Source organism: Apaloderma vittatum, unplaced genomic scaffold, assembly GCF_000703405.1.
Source record: "Apaloderma vittatum isolate BGI_N311 unplaced genomic scaffold, ASM70340v1 scaffold27154, whole genome shotgun sequence".
NCBI lineage: Eukaryota > Metazoa > Chordata > Aves > Trogoniformes > Trogonidae > Apaloderma > Apaloderma vittatum.
Genome location: NW_009712534.1, coordinates 1,057 through 21,128, shown reverse-complemented (window position 1 = coordinate 21,128; position 20,072 = coordinate 1,057). Strand labels below are relative to the sequence as shown.

Genomic DNA, 20,072 nt, shown 5'->3' with positions numbered 1-20,072 from the left:
TACCGCTGTGGTTGCTTTTGCTTTCTTCCAGATGGGTTGGTCTAGGCTGTCAAGCTCAGATGGCTCCATGCTGAAGCATTTGTGTTTTAAAATCACCAGTGTAGTCCGAGCTCCTGCGGTCAGTCAGTTCTTTAACACGATGCTTACCTCGGCACCCTGTTTTAACATCCAGCTGTTTGTGTGCTGACCGCCTCAATGTAACTGAGAACAAGGTGGTTTGCAGAGGCTGACCTAACTGAAGCTTAAGTCTGAGTTTTAGTCAATTTGGTGAAATCCTGCCAGGCTGCGTTAGTGCCTGTTGCAGTTGTAGCAAGGCTTTGGGTTTCTGCTGCTAATGTTGTAACCATGAGTATCTTCTCTAGACACTTTTTTCCTTGTAAATAGCCAGTTCTGCTATTTTGTGCTGTGAAGAAAACATGTTCTGGCCTAAATTAAACTAAAAAAAAAAAAAAAGTTATATAAATGAATGGATAAGAAAATGTTGTCTTTTCTTTCCCCTCCTATTCTCTTTCTCAGAGGATGTGGCCTGTTAAGGGAATGCTATGGCAGGGATCTGCCCAAGGTCAGGGGCAGAGGAGCAGGAGCTGGCTGTGCTGAGCAGAGCTTGGTGAAGCTGAGCTTGGCTTGGAAGGTGTTCATCTAAGTGTGCAGAGCAAAACAACTGGGCAACCCAGATGAATGGGTCTTGCCTGTAGTTTGCTAAATGCCAGTCCATTTACTGACCAGTCAACCAATGGCACAGTGACTAATTCCATCCTCTGTTGAGCAGTACATTAAATAGTTATTATACTACCCAGATGGTTTACATTAGTGGAGTGCTAGTAATTATGATTTTAGAGGAAAAAATGCGAGTTGGAGAAAGTGAGAGGTGTTGACTTTTTGCATGGAGATGTAATGTGCCACATGTATTTCCTCTTTCTCTCTCCATTCCCATAGTTTGTATTTAAAGATCAAGTGGTATATGGAAGATACTGCTAGGTGGAGGGAAAAATATGAAATATCTTGGATCTCCAAGAACCCGTCCAAACTAGTTCTGTAGTTGGTCCTTGGAAGATAGTTTAGTGGAAAGGGAGTTTCCCATGTTTCTCACGCATCTGGCTAACAGTGGCCTCAGGCTTGCTCTACTGGTTGGCACCCCTCTACCCAACGCATTTAACATATCTGTATTAATTGAAATTCACTTAGAAGCTTGCTAGAGCTCTGGTCTTTTGTTCCTTCAGTAGGAATAAAGTAAAGAACTGCACAGACACAGGGTATGCTTGCTAAATTGGGAAGTTGCATGTGTGCTTTATCAATTAAAATAAAAATACAACTTCATCAGTAAGGTTACAGAGCGACATGGGGCAGCACACTTGCTTCTGCATGAAAATAAAATGTTAAATATGGTAGTAGTAATTTATTCAAAACTTCTGAACTTCCCCTATGTTGACCACCTGCCCTTTATCATAACCTTTGAGCAAAACAATACATTGTGAGTCATCAAGGAGTCTGTGCTTTTAGCTAAGAGTAGGAGGGAGTGTTGCCTGAGTAACTTCTAACTTTGCATTGTGCTTTGTGGAGGCTGTACGCTTCGGTGCATGACACTCAGAACTTGTTTTGAGTTGTGCTGTAGATTGTTACAGGTGAAAACATTTTACATCCCCACACATCCTCTTTGGGCTTGCACTGAGCTTTGTAGACCTGATCAAACTGGTCAGCCTTGAATTAAGACTAAATAAACTGCAGATGCCCAAGGGTTCTGCGTAAGGCTGCAGTGTCCAGCCCATCACTTCGGAGGTGTGCGTGGCTGTTGAGGAGCTCAGGTTGGGTCCCAGTGCTGAGGGTCGCTGCTTGGGTAACGCAAGCTCGGTGTGGGGCTCCAGCAGACTGAATTATTCAGCAGAGGAGCCAGACAGATTTCGTGGCTGTCTGCTGCCCAACTTCTACTACAGCGCAAAGACATGTTGGGAGCTGTTGGCATCTCCTTGGTTATAAATGATTCCCTGAGTAGCTGTTCCTGTCTCTGCAGGAGCTAGGATGAGTGTTCTAGGTTGTAGGTGTATGAAGTTGTCAGCTTTCAGAAGTTAAAAATTCTCTTAAGCTGCCCCTTCAGACATAGAAATGTTAGTTGGTAGATGTCTCTTTAGCAGCCCTTGGCCTTGTTTTACGTCGGCTGCTGAGAACAGGATATTCTAAGATAAAAGCAAAGCAAGAAATGTCACAGGGCATGTAAACACATGTAAGATCTAATGAAGGCCTGATGGGAAATATTTTTCCTAAAATTTCAATGGCAATGCTCGTGTTCACTAAGAAAACAGGTGACCCAGAGGAAAACTACAGTGTCCATTTTACATGGGTGGCAGTTATCAGGCTGAGCTCTATTCAAACAGTTGCCTCAGTGTGCCTCAAAATTTTGCCCCTCTCAAATACTTCTGTTCCAAAAATGAGTAGATTTAATCTGTGCTTGCCTTTACCACAACATCGTGTCATATAATGTAGTGCTGTAAAATGAATGTGTATTTTTAGATATAGCCAATTGGAATGCAGAAATTGTATGAAAAATAAATATGCGAACCAGATAACTGGTATGTAATGTCTTCTGCATCTTAGGGTACAATATGAATAATTATATAAACTTCTGTTAGCAAAATTCTTTAGTGAAAATGATACATGGTGACTAGTAATTTGTCTGAAATAAACTACAGCTGTTAAATATGAATAACATCCCTATGCCAACAGCCAAGATGAAATCCTGTAGTGTTTAATACATTGCCCATTCAACAGCAGCTATGTACTACTAGATGCAACAATAGAAATGTCAGTTGTGATAAACAAAAGATTCATCCAGAATGTCAGAGGCTAGTTTGAATTATTTAACACCACTGGAGTCTGAGAACAACACCCACAGAAATCTTACTTTTGTGGTGACGTGAACTGCTAAAAACCTTACAGGCGTCTCCGTCTCGGGTCTGATGGAGCTTAATTTTTATTTGGGTCACACAAATAAATGTCTGTAGATACAAACCCCTTGGAATCTGCGAACTCATTGGCCAGTATAGAGGAATGTGTTGGATCTGATTAGTTACAACAGTAATGTGATCTTCTGTTCTCAGGGGGACCGACACAAACTTTTGCTAATGAGCAAAACTTGTTAGAAAGACTATTTAAGTTAGCGGCCAGGGATGAGAGCCACAGTCTATTAACCATGCTTGTCTTTTTGAAGACTACATGTCTTACATCACTTGTAGCCACATGAAAACAGCTTGTGGGATTTTGCCATATGTGGATGAGTAGCTACGACTTTAATTTTCAGAAGTAAATTTGCTTACAGTTTAGCCAATTTCTCAGTACTTCATTATAGCTAATTAATGCACTTTAAAAAGAACAAACCCATCATGACTGAAGTGTAATGCTGCCGCTGCTGTAACGAATAATTTTTCACTCCTGAACAGAATGTGAGACTGAAATGGGGAGGAGGTGGCTTTAAGCTATTCCTTCAAAAGACAGCTACCAAAAGCTATGTTTATCCATTCCAGATTGCCCCTGCTGAAGGACCAGATGCCAAGCTGAGAATGGTTATCATCACTGGGCCTCCGGAAGCTCAGTTCAAGGTACAACATGTAAAAACTTGTCTCTTCGTAGTGGTCTTTGGACTGCACGGGACAATATTGAAAACCACTTGGTTCCAAGCATCATCTTTTTATCTAGAATTTTAGTGAACACATGATTTTTGCTTTGGTTTTGCTAAAAGGTATCTCAGATGATTATTAGTGATATGGTACTATCAGAGGCCACATTCTGGTCACCTGAAAACTGGTGGGTTTAGTGTAAGTTCAGTCCAGGGCAGCAGGAAATAAAAATACGACCATTTTACATTTCTAATTTTCCCTTTTACCTAAAGGACAATTGCTCAGTCTTTCTAACCTGTCTTAATAGGTGCAGCAGTTTAGTGTTTTAAACAGAAGTAATAAAGCTGACAAGATGAGAGACACAGTCTTCCCAGGTTACTATTTTGTGCCAAATGGAAAATGCATTTTGAGTAGCTCTACAGATAAATGTAAGATTTCTAATTGTATTTCCACTACAAGTACAAGTACAAGGAGATACTCAACATGATTATCCCATCTGTGTTCAAATTGTGTTTTGGAGTGGCCTTCTGCCTTAAGTGCCAAGAGATAAATCTAGTTACCGCAAAAGGAGTTGCCCACCTTAGGAGCGGTGCAGACAGCTCAGTGCAGCAGCCCAGCCTCGTCACAGTTGAGGCCCAGAGCAGGTAGAAAGTCACCTGAGAGTTTGTGTCCTGGCACCCTTCTCTTGCCTGTTCTCATTTTGGTCTTTGTATTTTTGATTCAGGGCGGTGCACAAACTTCAGGCATATCTAGAACCAGTTTCATTAATGCCTTTTAGAAGTTTTGGAGAAGTATCAGGGCAGGTATTTTGCAGTGGTAAGGGCATACTAGATGCATTTGGGATTATTGCTCACTTATCACACATATTTGAGAAGCTATTGAAGACAAAGCATAATTTAGAAGCTCTGCCTCCTCAAGGTTTTCTGCGTGCATGTGGGCTTGGCCACCTGTGCGGTGCTCTTGTGATCTGAGAATCTCACAAAGTGAGATTCTGGCTATCTTTTCTTTCCATCAGGTATAAGTGAACTTACCCTCGAGCAGTAGCAGTAGATTTAGGCATCCCTTATCCTGACTTTTCATGCAGACAAAAGGCTTGTCCTCAGGCTTCCTTCTTATGATGGACGAAGTCCCACTGAACTCTTTTGACAGCTCTTCTCCCCAGCCTATATCGTCAAAGTTCAAGCCTTTCTTTTATCACCACTGTTAACCAGAGTCATGCATTAAGTCAGGGCCCAGCTTCACCAATGGTGTCCTTAAGTTCTGCTTAAGAGGGGTCTACTCTGTCTTGGAGCATAGGCTATTGCTTGCTGGGCACCAGGAATGTAAGCAGGGTGCACAACAGCTGACTTGAAGAGGGAGTAGCTGCTGCCCAGAAGAGTAAACAGTTCTCGTCATCCCAGAGCCTGAGACTTTGGCGTCCTTCCCCTACCACATTGTGTTCTGCTCTCTGTGATTCATGTCCGTGGTGGCTGCAGGGGCCACCCCCCTTTCTTCCTCAGCTGCAGGAGCCTGAGGAGATTGTGGGGCTATTTATTAACAGGGCAGCAGGAAAAGAATGTGCCACTGCGCACAGCCTCCGCTGCAGTGCTCCCTACAGTCTGGGTACACCCGTGACACCGATCTTCAGAGACGTTAATGGTGCCTTGGACGTGGGACATGTGCAGTCAAAGCAGAATCTAGTGCAGACAATGCATTTCAGCCACTATTTTACTGTGAAGGAGCTTCGGACCAGTTATGTTGTTCCCTTTCCTTAAAGACTTTTTCAAGAGATGACAGATTTGGGATGTTGGAAAGACATCTATCATCTTTCAGAAAGTCAACATCCCACCTTGCTTTCCAGTTCAGCAGCGATGCGTGCTTCTGACCTGCAGTACCTCTCTCGCTGAGCCCTGCAGCCTGTGCAGGTTGTTAAGGTGTTATGCACACGAAAAGCATTGCTGCTCAAATCAAAAGGGCTACGCGGGCTACTGTTTGTCTTCAAAAAAAATGGGAAAAGTTTCAGAATCTCCAGCTCAAGGTGATGGCTAGGAGCAGTATTTTATCTGCTCTTGGCAAACACTTTTCAAGTGTTTGCCTGGAGCAAGAATCTCTGATTCTAGGGCTGCTGATGATGCCAGGACATGGGAGTCACACTGAGTTTTTGTACAGCTTTTGTGTAGTCTTTTTTCTCACTGGAAAGATGATAGCTTTTGTCTGCTGTAACACGGTGCCACAACCTGCAGTATCCCACTCAGGTCAAAGCCACGTGCTACAGATTTTTCCATGCACTTCAGATGGAGTCTGACTTACCCAAAATACTGACTACTTTCAGCTCCAAGGCCACAAAATGTCTTTCAGTTTACCCATTCTAAAGTAGCATGAACTTCAGTAGGCTTTTAGGGCATGAGCCAGAAATAAGATTAAATAAGCTGCCACTGCTTAAAACAGTCATCACGTGATGCAGTCCTTTTGGATTTTTCATACTTCATTGCAGTAGTGGCCAGTAAATGGTTGGGTTTAGCATGTAAGCAGCAACAGGGCTGGTGAGTGACTTAAAGAAGGTGATAATCTGAACTGGAAAGGCTCTGTGGTGTTTACAGAGCACCTCTCCTCAGTATCACAATAGAAATGTTCTTTTCATGCATCTGGAAGAGGCAGACTAGAAGATCTGGTTACTGTTTCTCAAGAATTCCCTGATGATCAGCAGGGAATAAGGAAATAAATGTATTTAAAAATCAGCAAGATTCATGAGCTTAGTCTCAGTGGACATTTTTTTGCTACCTGGCACTTGCATGTTTCCCAGAAAAGGGAACTCCATGCTCTTTGGAGTAATTCTGCTCTCATGGTGCTATTTAGATCTAGGCAGTTTGATTTTTCACTTTAGATAATTGAGCAAGCTCAGATTTATTTATTTTTAAACAGTATATTGTAATAGATTGTAGAAGTAAGCTGTTTGCTGTAATTGGAATCTTATCCCACAACTTGTTTGGGGGCGCGGGGTCTTGTGGTGGTGTGGGTTTTTTTTTTTGTTTGTTTGTTTGATTGATTGATTTAGCATCCTTAAAAAAATGTGTTTGAGCCAATTAATTGCATTCTGTGCTTCTGGGTGTAATAAAAACTGCTTCAGCCAGACAGTTGTTCTTCTCTCTACCACTCTTTGCCTCCGCAGACAGGCAATAACTTCTTTTAAAAGCAATATTTCTACTGAAAAGCATAATAATATCAAACTCTGTTAAATTGCTCTGCGATTCCCTGGTTTGTCGTGCACTCTTTAAAGTTGGACAGTGGTGCTTCCTTGTTTGGTACAGGCTTCTTTTAGAAAAATAGTGATTGTATTTATTAGGGAAAACACTTTGTCAGGGTTCTATACTGAGAATTCTTCTTTCTGCAGAATTTCGTGAAGCTGACCAGATTTCAGTAAGCACATTCTCTAACTCAAAGCATTTTTGCAGGCTCAAGGGAGAATTTATGGAAAACTTAAAGAAGAAAATTTCTTTGGACCTAAAGAAGAAGTGAAACTTGAGGCTCATATAAAAGTGCCATCCTATGCTGCTGGTAGAGTTATTGGTAAAGGAGGCAAAACAGTAAGTAGCTGAAATAAACCTTTTAGTCTTGTTCACTTATGTTTCTTATTTCAGTGTGCAGAAATATGGATAAGGCTTAAACATTTAGTTAACTAATAGCTAATTATTTGAAGTTAGATCAAAGCAGGTGCTATTTTCTTAGCTGTATTTGTGCACTTTCGCTTCTTCTAGCGTGGAGTCAAGAGAAGTTGATGTCATAGAATGATTTATTTCATCCAAAGTAAAAAAAAAAAAAAAGTCTAACAAAAATTGATAGTCCCAGTCAAATCTGCAGTGCTTTCACAAACAGAAACGGAGTTCTTCAGTTTTGAATGAACAACATTCCCACTCAGTACCTGTTTCTATGAACCTTAGCTTATGCCAGATTTTGCAAGATTTCACTAATCTCATTTAATTAAAATCAATTCCACTGTGTCCGGAGGTGATGTTTCTGGCCAAAACGAAGCGAAAGCGTAATTTCTAAATAAGTGGTAGGAGATTAAGACATGTTCAGATCCCAGTATTACAAAAAACCCGCCAATGTATTTTTGCTTCAACTTAATTGATGACATTTCTTAGGCTCAGTTTGTTGCATAAAATAACATCACTGAGATTTGTCAATCCCAAAAACGTGCTGCTACTCTAGTGTTTTCATATGATTATCAGTCAGGAGCTATAAGATCCTTGAGTGCAAACGGGTTCTGAAGTTACCTGTCAGGAGGCAATGTGGCCTCTTTGGTTACTCGCAGTAGTAAGACAAACATCTCTGAAGAGTTATTAATCTAAAACATTTTTTATTTAAATGATGCTATGCATGACTAAAATAAAATGAAAGTAAACAGGGCAAAGACTCTAGCTGGACCTCTACCTAACACAATGGAAGATGACAGGCTCCTGAAAATAATTTGAACACTTCCTGGTGTTCTGTTTGGAGTTCTTCATCTCGTGGAGGTTTTTTCAAGGAAAAATGTCTAAATACTTTGGCATTTTTCCTTCCCTAAATTATACGTTGTGTGAGTTTTCTGACCTTAAAGTTGCAAACTCAACTGTAAACATGGTGGCATGTATTTGCTTTTTTAAGTCATGCATTTAACACCTTCTGTATGTTGTATTTAGGCTTTAAAACACTTCTACAAATCTAGAGACCTCGGTGCTAATTTATGTTAGAGAGAAGAGGCTCATCTTGCAGAGCATGAGCTGCTCCACAAAGATGCTTTCTATTAGTGGGTTTCTTTGTTTAAACGTAACTCAGGGTGCTGTTTCTGTGGTCAGCAATATCTTTGAGGTTTGGTGATTGTGGAATATTTGTTTGTTCAAGATTTTCTGACTTCTTCTATCTATTTATAGGTAAACGAGCTTCAAAACTTGACAAGTGCAGAAGTTGTAGTCCCTCGTGACCAGACACCTGATGAAAATGATCAGGTGGTTGTGAAAATAACTGGTCACTTCTATGCATGCCAGGTAGGAGGACTGGAACAAAATTTCTGTTTTACTCTGATGTTTCCATGAGCTGTCTTTCATATCCACATGCAGGCTGGAAGATTTTTACTCAGGATACATAAAGCACTGCTTGCCAGGTTCCCCTAGCTGTCTTGCTACAGTAAACTTTCCTCATGCCTGTGAGAGATTTATAACAATATTGCACTGTTACCTATGTAAAACAATCTCCTTAAATTCTCCTATCGATATGCGTAGGCTCTGGCACTGCTAAAACTTTCAAAGCAGAAGAAAACTGAGGTTGTGATTGGACCGAAATTCAGATGAAGGGAGATAAAGCCATCTCACAGCACCTGGCAAGAACTGCACCTGTATATGAAATATGCTCACAGTGCCCAAATCTGTTGATTTTAATGTCATAAAGAAAAGGATCACAGGAGTCCTTCCCTCGAGTAACTCTTAGTTCAGACCGATTCCTTTTGACACTTGGCTGCAGGTGACTTGTAGTTCAGAAAGAAGGTGGGAGGGCTGGTAAGTCCTCTAAGTCTGACCTTTCGGATTCCCTGGTGTATAAAAAAAACTTGTCCATTCTCTGTTTAAATAGTGATTCTTATAAAATGTTAGTACCTCCAGAGCAGTAAAATGAAAGTAGCCTGTAGCTTCAGTAATCTTAATGTTGGCGGTCATCTTCCTACACTCATGTTATAGACGTGAAAACTAACCATGCGGGTGGTGGTGATAGGTGGAAAAAGAAGAAAAACTAAGTTCTAGATTATGGTTTATCCAAGTATATTTTAACTAATGAGCAATCTTGTCACCATTAGGAATTTAGTTATCCCAGACTTTCTTAATCTCAGTAGCGTCTACAGCCAGTTGTAAACAGCAGCCGCTGCAGCACGGCATCATGACGGGTTGTTGTTTCTTGTTTATGTCCTTTCAGCTTGCTCAGAGAAAAATTCAGGAAATACTGGCTCAGGTAAGAAGGCAGCAGCAACAGCAAAAAACATTGCAAAGCGGACAGCCTCAGCCGAGACGAAAATAAAGGTTTAGGAAATGGCCCATCAGAGACAGATGCCAGACCAAAGACAGACTGTGCGACAGAGAGACGGGTGGTGAGCACCTGTTGAAGTTATATGCAGAAGATCCACCAAGCCAATCACCTGTTCGAGGACCAGGCAACCGTTGAACGCTGTCTCTGAGAATGTATTCTTTAGGCTCTCTCAAACTTTTGAAACCCAGCTTTAAAATAAGGACCCCTTCACTTCCCTTTTGTTCTATTCTCACAATTTAACATAAACTCGTTAGTCTTTTTTATTGTTCTTATTATTCCCCAACAATTTTAGAACTTGGTTTAATGAAGCTTTCTCTTCTGAGTTCACTGGTTTAAAAAAAAAAAAAGAAAAGAAAAAAACAACAACAAAAAAGAACAGGCATTGCTCTTATAGGTCCAGTTATAAAAGAAGAAACACATTTGGAGGGTGGGATTGCGGGTGGGGCTAGGGTTAGAGCAAGGGTATCAACAAGAGTTTAAGTGTTAGTCCCAACGTTGAAACAAGTGGCATTTTTTAAAAAGAATTTGGTTGCATTTTTACATAACACTGCCATGAATAACCTAAGGGAAGTGTTGAATGGTGTTGGCCAGGGCATAAAAAGATAAATATGCATTTTACTAAACTACCTCAGGCATTTAGTACCTCAATGAGAAATTGTTCCTTTTTTGCTTTTTTTTTTTTTTTGGTATTTTGTATACTTTATAAAGCTAATAGTTCTTGAGCATTTTATTTTTTTAAAAAAAATTAAAATTTGATCAGCCACCAGCCAGGAGTACTACAGGCTTATCGGGGTAAAAATATAGTAGAGCACTTCTAGCTGCTGGCTGATGGGAGTAAGGTGGGTAAAAAAAACATAGCCTCAGGTTTTCTGAGGGCTTCAACACCATCATTTGTTTAAAAAAAAATTCAGTGAATGTTCAAAAGATAGTGAATGATGCCAACATTCTGATAGCAGCAATGCCGTTTAGTTTTCTTTTAAGATGGGATGAAAAAGTTTGTGACGGTACTTTTTTGGGAACAGGACAAGGAAGTGATGGCAAGAGGCTGGGGTTGGGGGAAAAATTTAGAAGGCTGCAAGAGGCTGAATTTTTTTTTTGTGCTACTTGATTGAATGCATGAACCCTTTGTGCCTTTGACCATCACTACCTAATAATGCTACATTTAACCATTTGCAGCCCATTTGGACTTTGCCATTTTGTTCAAAGAGCAAGCTTCATCTTCAGTTGGATAGAACACTCGGTCTGCGAGAGCGTTATTTGAGGCCACGAGGGTCTCTGCTGCCAGCAGATCGCATCATACTGCTTTCAGTTACCACGATGGGGGAAGGTCAAACAGAGTTTGATCACGTTGAAAGATAATGAAAGGCTAAGTTTACATATCCAGCCGCTGTTATGGGCCACACTAAGCCACTTTGAAGGTTTGAAAAACTATTACAAGGAAAAAAAACAAACAAAAAACAAATGAAAGACAACAAAACAACAACCTCTCTAGCCTGGCTTATAATAGATGCAGCAGGATTTATGCACGTTCTGCAACCAACCATTAGAGAAGAAAGGAAAAAAAAATAATTGTCAAAAGGCAGGGATAACAGGAAAGTTACCAAATTTTTTAATTTCCGAATGTAATTTGAATGATGATTGTGGTAATAGTGACACATTCAAGTTTCTACAATAAACTTCAGTCTACCTCAGTTTAAGAAAAAAAAAATATGTGGCAACACATGGTGCATAAAGACTGCTGTGTGTGTGTGTGTGCGCGTGCGCGCCTGTATGTGTGTGGTCGACAGAGCCATGCTATTACCTCTGAACCTTTTTTTGTGATGTTTTTTGTGCATGAGATGATCAGAATCACCATGCTGCACTGATTTGAGGGGCACAACGAGCAAAAACATTTGTTTCATCATTTTGTTATCTACCTCTTAGGTTCATGTTGAAATAGAGGCATTACTACATAGACTAGATAATTTTCCCAAAGATCATTGTTGTACAGATTAGATAATTTTGAAAATGGTCTGAAGTGTTTTTTCTGCATCTCTTCTTTACTAATTGGTTTAAAAACCACAAACTTATGTTGTAGTTTTAGCAAAGAAAAATGAGTTTCTTTTCCTTTTTTGACAGTGACCTTCATCTAGCCTTTAGGATAATTTTTTTTCTTACAATGAATTTAAAATTACTGAAGTATGAAAAGTCATAGCATTTTAATTTTTGTTGAGGCTTAAGTCAGTCTGACGTTCCTTTCTTAATATTTGAGAAGGATTTGACTTCATTATTTTCCATAAAAAATACTTTACAAATAGGCGCTGCATTTACACCTGCTGATTTAAATACTGTCATCTCTCTTTAAATTTCTAGACTTAGTATGGTAAATCATGTTTTTCTTTTCAATTGAGACTTGGTAATTTGGAGTATTTGGGAATAGCTAGAAAGTAAATACTGTAAATGATTTCAATATCCACAAAGTATGGATCATTTTTCATCTGTAATGTGCCCCCCAATGCAGCTCCACTTGCCAGATGCCTCTGAATGGAATAAAGAGTTTAACTCCTATCATCAGATAAAGTTGTGTGGTGTTTTTTTAAATTAATGAGGCACAGAGACAGACTCTTCTAAATACCGGTGGCGCTTTGATCAACTTGGTTTTCTGTCCGTAATAATAACTGGATAAAGATGAGCAGTTGCCCACAGGTATTCCATAGTGCTCGGGCATCCAGCAGCCTGGTTATGACGTCAAGCAGTGACTGGGTGGTTTGTAGCTCATCTTCTTGCTTGCACGCACCAACGCTGCACAGTCTGTAGTAACACCTGGAGCTCAGGGTTTCAGTCTTACGTGGCTCACTCAGGCTGATCTGCTGTGAAAGGGATGTCTTCGACAGTCCTGACCCAGAGCAAACATGAAGGAATCTTTAACAGAAGCGAGACCTAAATTGCAGTTACATTTGGAGGTTTTTGGCTGCTTTTTACTCAGTCTCTACTTTGGTGCTCTCAGCATGATGAAGCTGTGTAATGAGCATGGCCCTAGAACCAGTCACACACAAGCAAGCAGAGGTGATGGCAACCTGTGTCTTGCTCCTACCACCACCACACCACTTGCCAGTGAGGGGATACTGCCGTTCTGCTTAGCTCCTTGTCAACATTGTGTGGAACAGAAACGAGATTAGATCCTTAACTGAATGCTGCAGAGTGAGAGGGAGGGGTTGGGAAATGAAGGAGCATCATGAATAATGTAATTTTGTCTTTCAAAGAGGAGCGGAAAACTCGTTTTCCCAACTCCTGCACCCTCCCACTTGTCTTCACAGCTCATTTACTGCGGCCAACCAGCAGAAAGAGGGAACTGAAGAAATTGTGTCTGTAGAAGACACTGCGTAGGGTATCGCATTTCACAGGTGACTCCATAAGCTCATTTTTCCATGCCAGTACTGAGCCGTCTCCTCAACCAGCATCCCCGCCATTTGAGCGACATAAGAAGTTAAGCTTTCCTCTGTATCACTGGTGCACTTGTGACAGCTAAACGCCTTTTCAGCATTTGCTTCATCATGATGCTTTTATTTGCTTCTAACCTTCCAAAGCTTTTATTCCTAAGCCGCAATTTCAAAGGCATGTGCTCTTTGTGTTAGTTTCCATTAAATGAAGCATGCATGAAGCTGTGCAGGACAGCATGGTTTCGACATGGTACTAGGGTGCAGGATTTTTAAATTAACGGGAAAAATCGCGGAGTAAGCACTCGTGCTGCACTGTAACGGAGAGGTCAGTTCAACTGATGGATGCAAACACTGCTTGATAATAAAGCTGCTCAAATGAAGTGCAGGAAATTAGTGAAAACGATGACAGAAGTTCCACCTTGACAATTGTTTCTCCTGTTTATCCCCCATCATCAAGGATTATCCACAGAGCCAAATCTGCGCAGGGAAGGACTGAATGAGGAATCTATAGACTCACTGGACAAGCTGCTCAGTATTTTTACTTTACATGAGCCGCCTGGTCCACAGAACGGAGCCCATTCCCATGTTTTCCTTCCAAAAGGGGTTTGATGTTGCACTGTACTGATCATCCAGCCTGTTCAGCTCCTAGGTCCCAGCTTTTAAGAGGGTCAGGCTCAGGGCTCACCAAGCCAGGCAGGTAACCTGGCTGGGGCACTGCAGTAGCCTGGCACAGATTCTGGCTGCTGCTGTTAAATGGGAGATGAGAAAGTTCTCTTCCTGAGCCAGCAGCTCTGATTATTTAATAGCAACCATAGGATGTTCTCTGTAACTCCTGTTCACAATGTGCTTTGACAGTATATACGTTTTCATTTATTTTACTTTTTTTGTCCCTTCAGTTCATTTGATTATATTTTTTTCTGGTCTTATCTTACAGACTATTTATTATCCCTTTCCAGCTCTAAGCTCTCCTGGTCTGTTCACACAGAAGCTGTTCCCCGTCTGGTACCATTCTTTTCTGGGTGCTCCTTTTGTTACTGTGCTCTTTAAGACAGGATACTGTGTGCGGTTCTGCCTGCTAGATGTGGGTTCATATAATGGTGTAACATTTGCTGAACCTGCCTCTATTCCGCTTGTGTTACCCATCTTCAGTAGCTGCAGTAAAAGGCGAATGTTTTCACAGAATGAACCGATGTTACTCCTACATATCCCTCCTCGGACGAAATGCCTGATTTAGAACTCGTCACTATTTCCTCCATGTGAATTACTTGGAAATACCATGGAGCATTCTGAAAACCTTTCTTGGAGGTCAGACTTAGCACCAATACCTTTAGTTTGCGGTCAAAGATGTTTTATCTGCTTAGTTTAACTACAGTTAATAAATGCTCCTTGTTTAATTTGCAGAACTATCTGCTTCCTTGTATCAAAGAGCAGATGAACTTGGTGGGGGTCAATTATTCCTGAAAGAGCAGAGGCAAGACACAGCAAAAAACATAACAGGTCAGAAATGAGGGAGGTTTTTTTTAGTGGTGTAGATTTTTATTATTATTTGAAAGAAAATAAAACACACCTCCCTAACCAACAGAACCAGAAGCTCAAAAAAACCAAGTTGACTTTCTTGGAGAATTACAAACAGCAGTTGCTGTGCAGGGAAAAGCTGCAGATGGGGCTTGAATTAGTTCATGGAGCTACGAGGAAAAGGTGATTAAACTCAGGATCTACTGTTCCTGCTTCCTGACGTACGGCAGAGCAAGCTTCTCCAGAAGCTAGCCTAACCTAGCGATGAAAGCCCCGTCCCAGAGTGGAGAAAAGCACCTCATTTTACACAAACCAGTTTTGTTACCGTCTTGAAGCTTTTCTCACTGGTCATTAGACCATCAGCAGTCACAGAACATACCGCGCCACGAGCCCTGGAAGCGCTTCATCAGTCCAATAGCAGCGATTAATGCTCAGGAACTGGTGGCTTCCTTGAGAACTACTGTCACCCACTTCACAGGCACTGAATGTTGACGCTGCCAGAGCACACTGCCTCAGCGTCCTTTTCCAGAAACTAGGTGAGAGGAAAACTAGAAGAAGAGCAAACTGCACACTTAGAACAAGCTGAATGTTAACAGGAAGACAAGGAATTGAAGCTCTCCAGGTTTTGGGTGTTTTTTTTTTTATTTATTATTATTAAAACCAAACCAGATTGGCCTTGATTGAAAAACTGACTTACTATTCCATTAAGTTAAGACACGTTTATTTGTCACTGCTGCTCTTGGCTCTTATGTGTTCAGTAATACCAGTGTTTTCTCTCCTCCAACTCCAGCATGACTTGCTTCATTGTGACCAGAAGCAAATGGCTTAACACAAGAAGCCTCATTTAAACTATTTCACATAGTTTTTCTTCACACCTTTCAAGTCGTTTTTGTGCTCCCCGTACAGGCAGATTTTTAAAAGACGCTAGAAAAACAATCAGTGTAGAAGCTGAGCACGAGTTTCAGGGTAAGTAGCTTTCACAGCTGTCTTTGCCCTACTGCATGCTCCACTGAGACACTGACGGCCCCCAGGAAGCTCCGTTATTGCAGGACGCCTTTGTCATTTTGTGGTTAGACTCAACCTTAAGCGTCTCTGCCAACTTCAACGATTTTGTATCGTTTTTGCAGCTTATTCAGAATGTTACCTAGCCGCATCCACTAAATGATCAACTGCAGACTCACTGGACAAGCTGCTCGGTACTTTTACTTTACAGATCAACTGTAGTGTCTGTTAAGCCAGCAAACAAGAATGTACGCTCTCTCAGAGCTATGAAGGCACGCTCGTTTCTCTTTCCACTCAGCAGCCACATTAAGTTCTTGCCTCAAGATGATCACTGCTGTCAGGAGTCAGCCCAAATATGAAGTCTTCTGGCAGTGGCTGTGGCATCATCTGTGCTAACTGGTCATCATAGGAACCAAGAGTCCATAGCTTCTCCAACTCATAAACCTCTCGTGTCTCTGGCAGCATGAAATGGAGCACGATGCTATCTGCACAGAAGAGAAATCCACAATAAATTACAAGGAACTGTAAAGCACTGCCACACCTCCAGCTGCACAAAGAGTTCAACTCTTCCTCCCCTCCCCGCACTGTGACCAGCTGTATCAGGTCAGCTGGTGGGGGCATCTCCTTAAGTTGTTGATTCCAGTCCTCGAACAGTGTTAGGAATCACTCAGTCCTTCAAAAGACTTGAAGACTACAATCAGGAGAGTGAGAGGGGTAACACTAGGGTTTTAATTAAAGCATTATCACATGACTCCAGACCAAAGAAGTTATAACTTTGAGAGGATGGAAGGAAGTAGATCAGGTGAAAGTCCTCTCCCTAAAGTTAGAGATGGACTTTCAGCTTTCCTGTGCTAGCAACAACATTCAGCTACAGCCAAGCAATTTTCCTTAGGTGTGCTGCCTGCACTTCTCAGGTGTTGTTTGGATTTTTTTTTTGTAATGAAAAAGGTCCCAACTTTGACATAATGAGGTTTTTTTCTTACAGCTTTTCATTAATTCTGTGCAAACAACAGCAGAAAACATTAATTCCAGAGTACTTGTAATGCACTTTTTTCTAGTTATGCCCTTACATTTCAGTTTGTTTTCAGTCATAATTCGCAAAACCACTGACAGTAACCAAGGCTTAACATCACTGGCTATGGTGCTTCTCAGCCAGTCATGTCCTGTTTTAAACCAAAACACAAAGTTAGAGGGTGAGATTCTAGAGCTAGCAGTGAAGGAGACACACTTTCTGAATGTAAAGTCTTATATGTTTGTGTCGAGTTTCATGATTGCAGAATAAAGAATTAGGCTGAATTTCTTAGGACGAGGTTTTACTCCATGTTATAGTATGATATGGGCACTGGAAAAATCTGTTCGGTAGTTCACTACTAGAGCAGCACACAAAGAGCCCCCCCTGACTCAAACAGGAATACAAACCTGAGAAAACTGACTTTCTACTATTGCTACCTTAAATTTATTAAGACCTGTTGCAGCCACTGAAGAGTAATTACTGCTTTCTTCTCAGTGCCAATGATCTTAAGTGAAAACTTATTTAGTGTCTCAATGAGTTCAAGAAACAACACCTGGAATGCTAGAACAGCAGGGTAGAGCGAACTCCCCACAGAAACCAGAGCTCATGCAGAACTTCATATTTGTCAGATACACAAATACTTACCAAAATCAATGCACAGCCAGTCATCTGTCTCTTTCCCTTCAATCTGAACATGAGGATCACCTTCTTCTTTGTGATGCTTGTACTGGCAGAAGAAGCAATGGCAGAAAATTAAATACTTGTTTGTTTAAAAGCACTGAAACGTAACAGATCAGCTGACTTTCCTGAGTTGCCTAGAGTTGTTTTAAATCTTAAAAGGGTTAGATTGCTTCATGTTGGTTCTGGAGTCTACACCAAAAAAAAATAACTAATATACCCTTGCAGCACTGGAAAATAAGTATAGATTTCTCAATGGGATTTATTATCAAATCTGGAAACTTACCACTCAGAATGCCCATAAAGTTATCCACGAATTTTATAGGTATCTCTTTTTTTTCTTGCAAGATGAATACGAATACAATCACTTAGCTTTAAAGCAGTCTTTCAGTTACTGCTTCCCTGTAGCTGCCATTACCACTAAGCTTTTTTTTTTTTTTTTTTAATTTCAGATACCTCACTGTTGTTTTACGTTGGCTAGTAAAGGATGCAGAAACGGAGAAGACAAGCTTATCCTCTGCTCAGGCTGAAGGAGATGGGGAGAAAACAAGTTTCACACCATGCCATGAGGAAGGCATTCGACAAGCCTCCTGTCGGTTGGGTGCAGGCTCTCCACGCCCACTGCAAGATGGGGTGAAAGCAGAACCTGCGCACAGGTTTCTGAGCTACAAAGTGCTGTGAGCGAGGGGAGCAAATGGCCAGCGAGGGCAAAGTAGTCAGGTCCCTACACAATGTGCTGGCTTTCACAGCTGCCAGTTTGAGAGGCTCACCTCTCCCCACCTAGTACATAAAGAGCTGAAGAATTCTGACAACTAGAGGCTTAAGTACTGTCACTTTTAGATCTGGCCGTAAGCTACTTGTTCTTTTACAAAAAGCATCAATAGAAAAAAACCCAAACACAACGGCATGGAGTTAACTGCATCTTTACAGAGCTCCTTTATTCACATTTCTAATTTGTTTCTAGTTGAAGCAATCAAAAAACTATGGAAACCTTTTTCAAGCTGAAATTAAAAAATAAACCACACAACATTTACTTCAGCACAAGGCCACAAGGAAACCAAGAGTGAGACTCTGTAGCTCTAATAGTCCTTTCTGCCATGAAAGACAAAACACAAAATAAGCGGTTTTAACAGCATGGCTGGCTAGCAAACGAGTCTCACTTCACCGGAAAAGCAATTATCACAAATTGCAACTCTTCCTCGTCATTCTGACCTAACGCCAGCTGCCAGACAATGGCTCTCTTTGCAAACCAGAATGGAGAACTTCCAAAATGCAATTCAGAACTAGTTCTACCTCCCTTTCTTTAAGACAGCTTGTGAGAAATCCTCAAAAGCAGGGAATTGTCAGAGTCTCTGAACACCTTCCTAACCAAAGAGCCCGGTGTGCACTGCCATCAGCCACGTGTCGCAGAGGCTGGGAAGGCTGATCTCCACCACAAGGTTTCCTTCAGCCTTGTCTTGAAGGGCTGTGTAATAACAATAAAGCAAAGTTCAGTTTCTTCCTCCAGCATGAACCCAGACAGAAAGGGGTAAGCAGCAGTGGGGACCTTGCCATTTACACATTGCTGGAAGAAAAGCAGGAAGACGTCGCACTACACATGAGCACCTCTGCATTTCAGTATGCGTAGATCTTTCCTGGCCATAAAGTTTCTCCCTTCCCTAGTCTGGTTCTTATCCCTAAGTTCCACCTGTATTTTTATCCTGACCTCTGTTTTTGTATTGAAAAGCTCCGTTCCAGCAAAGCCAAACAGTGTGAGACTTCTGTGGAAGGATGGAGGCTGCTGCTTCTCCTTTCCTCGTGGATGAGCCCAGTATGGCAACCACTGACCAGCAGTTTGCTTTAGCAAGGCCATGAGGGGCTCCTGTGCCTCATAACATGCCATCTTTTTTCCAGCCTTATGACATACCTAAGAACCTGGAACGCTTAGAGTTTAGGGTTTGAGAACAGTCAGATTAAGCTATTTCGAATGAGGGGGAATAGCTCTGAAGCTTGCTGGACACAAGTCAAAAGCGGGCACAGGTTGTCAGCACCATCTCACATCACTCTTGTTCTAGCTACTAAACTGTCAACAGCTAATGTCAACACTACTGTAAATACAGCAAGGTTTGTTTTTAAAATGCATTCTCTACATTTTGAGTTGTACCGCTAAAAGAAAAAAAAAATTACAGTTAGTTACTAGATGTATTCAGGACTAAATGAAATAAGGATAATTAGTTTCATCTTGTCTGGCACACCCCTATAGATGCAATGCTGGGGAAATTCCTTTCACAAACTTAAAACCATTCCCCAAAACCCAGCGAGTGCAGCAGGAACTGTCTTACCATTTTCAGCATATAATGTGCCATTGCATGGAGATGTCGTGTTGAAGTTCCACTCACAATTATAAAGTAATTACAGTATTTTATTTCTGGAGGTAACTGGATGACAACGATGTCTTTAGCATTTTCTTGCCTCAGTAGAGATACAACAAAGTCAATGTTGAACTTTGGAAGAACAGAATCTGGAACAGACAGAAAAAGTAATACAGCAGCCATTTATCATTTTAATTGCAAAAATCAACCACTTACAAAGAAACAAAACAGCAATGAAATTAATTACGGACTAGCTCAGCCACTCAGCAGGGAGTTTTGTTTGATACTGTCAATGCAACGTGTATTGCAAATTTTTAAAAATCATTTTTAAAACCACCAAGCACTAAGCACTCTTCTGGTAACTAACACTCTACCACTAGGTATAGCAGTTAGCAAAGACCAAAATTTTTTTCAGGTAGCTTATCTCTGTTGTTAGTAACTAAAGGTCAATGCTACC

At 41.1% G+C, this 20,072-nt stretch overlaps 2 protein-coding genes across 2 annotated transcripts in view; one reads left to right on the top strand and one right to left on the bottom strand.

Moving 5' to 3' along the window:
- IGF2BP3 (insulin-like growth factor 2 mRNA binding protein 3) overlaps positions 1–10,004 on the top strand; it is a gene marked incomplete at its 5' end in the record, with an annotated part of 109,084 nt that extends 99,080 nt beyond the window's left edge. Inside the window, 4 exons of the mRNA XM_009868037.1 lie at positions 3,516–3,590; positions 7,040–7,171; positions 8,498–8,611; positions 9,528–10,004. Of these exons, the coding sequence (XP_009866339.1) occupies positions 3,516–3,590; positions 7,040–7,171; positions 8,498–8,611; positions 9,528–9,629 (423 nt within the window). The remainder of the gene's footprint in view (positions 1–3,515; positions 3,591–7,039; positions 7,172–8,497; positions 8,612–9,527) is intronic.
- Positions 10,005–15,839: 5,835 nt separating this feature from the next.
- MALSU1 (mitochondrial assembly of ribosomal large subunit 1) lies at positions 15,840–19,764 on the bottom strand (the record flags this gene model as incomplete). Its single annotated transcript, XM_009868036.1, has 3 exons — positions 15,840–16,059; positions 17,232–17,313; positions 19,586–19,764. Coding segments are annotated over 3 exons (440 nt in total), but the record flags the coding sequence as incomplete, so codon positions are not given.
- Between the last annotated feature and the right edge of the window lie 308 nt (positions 19,765–20,072).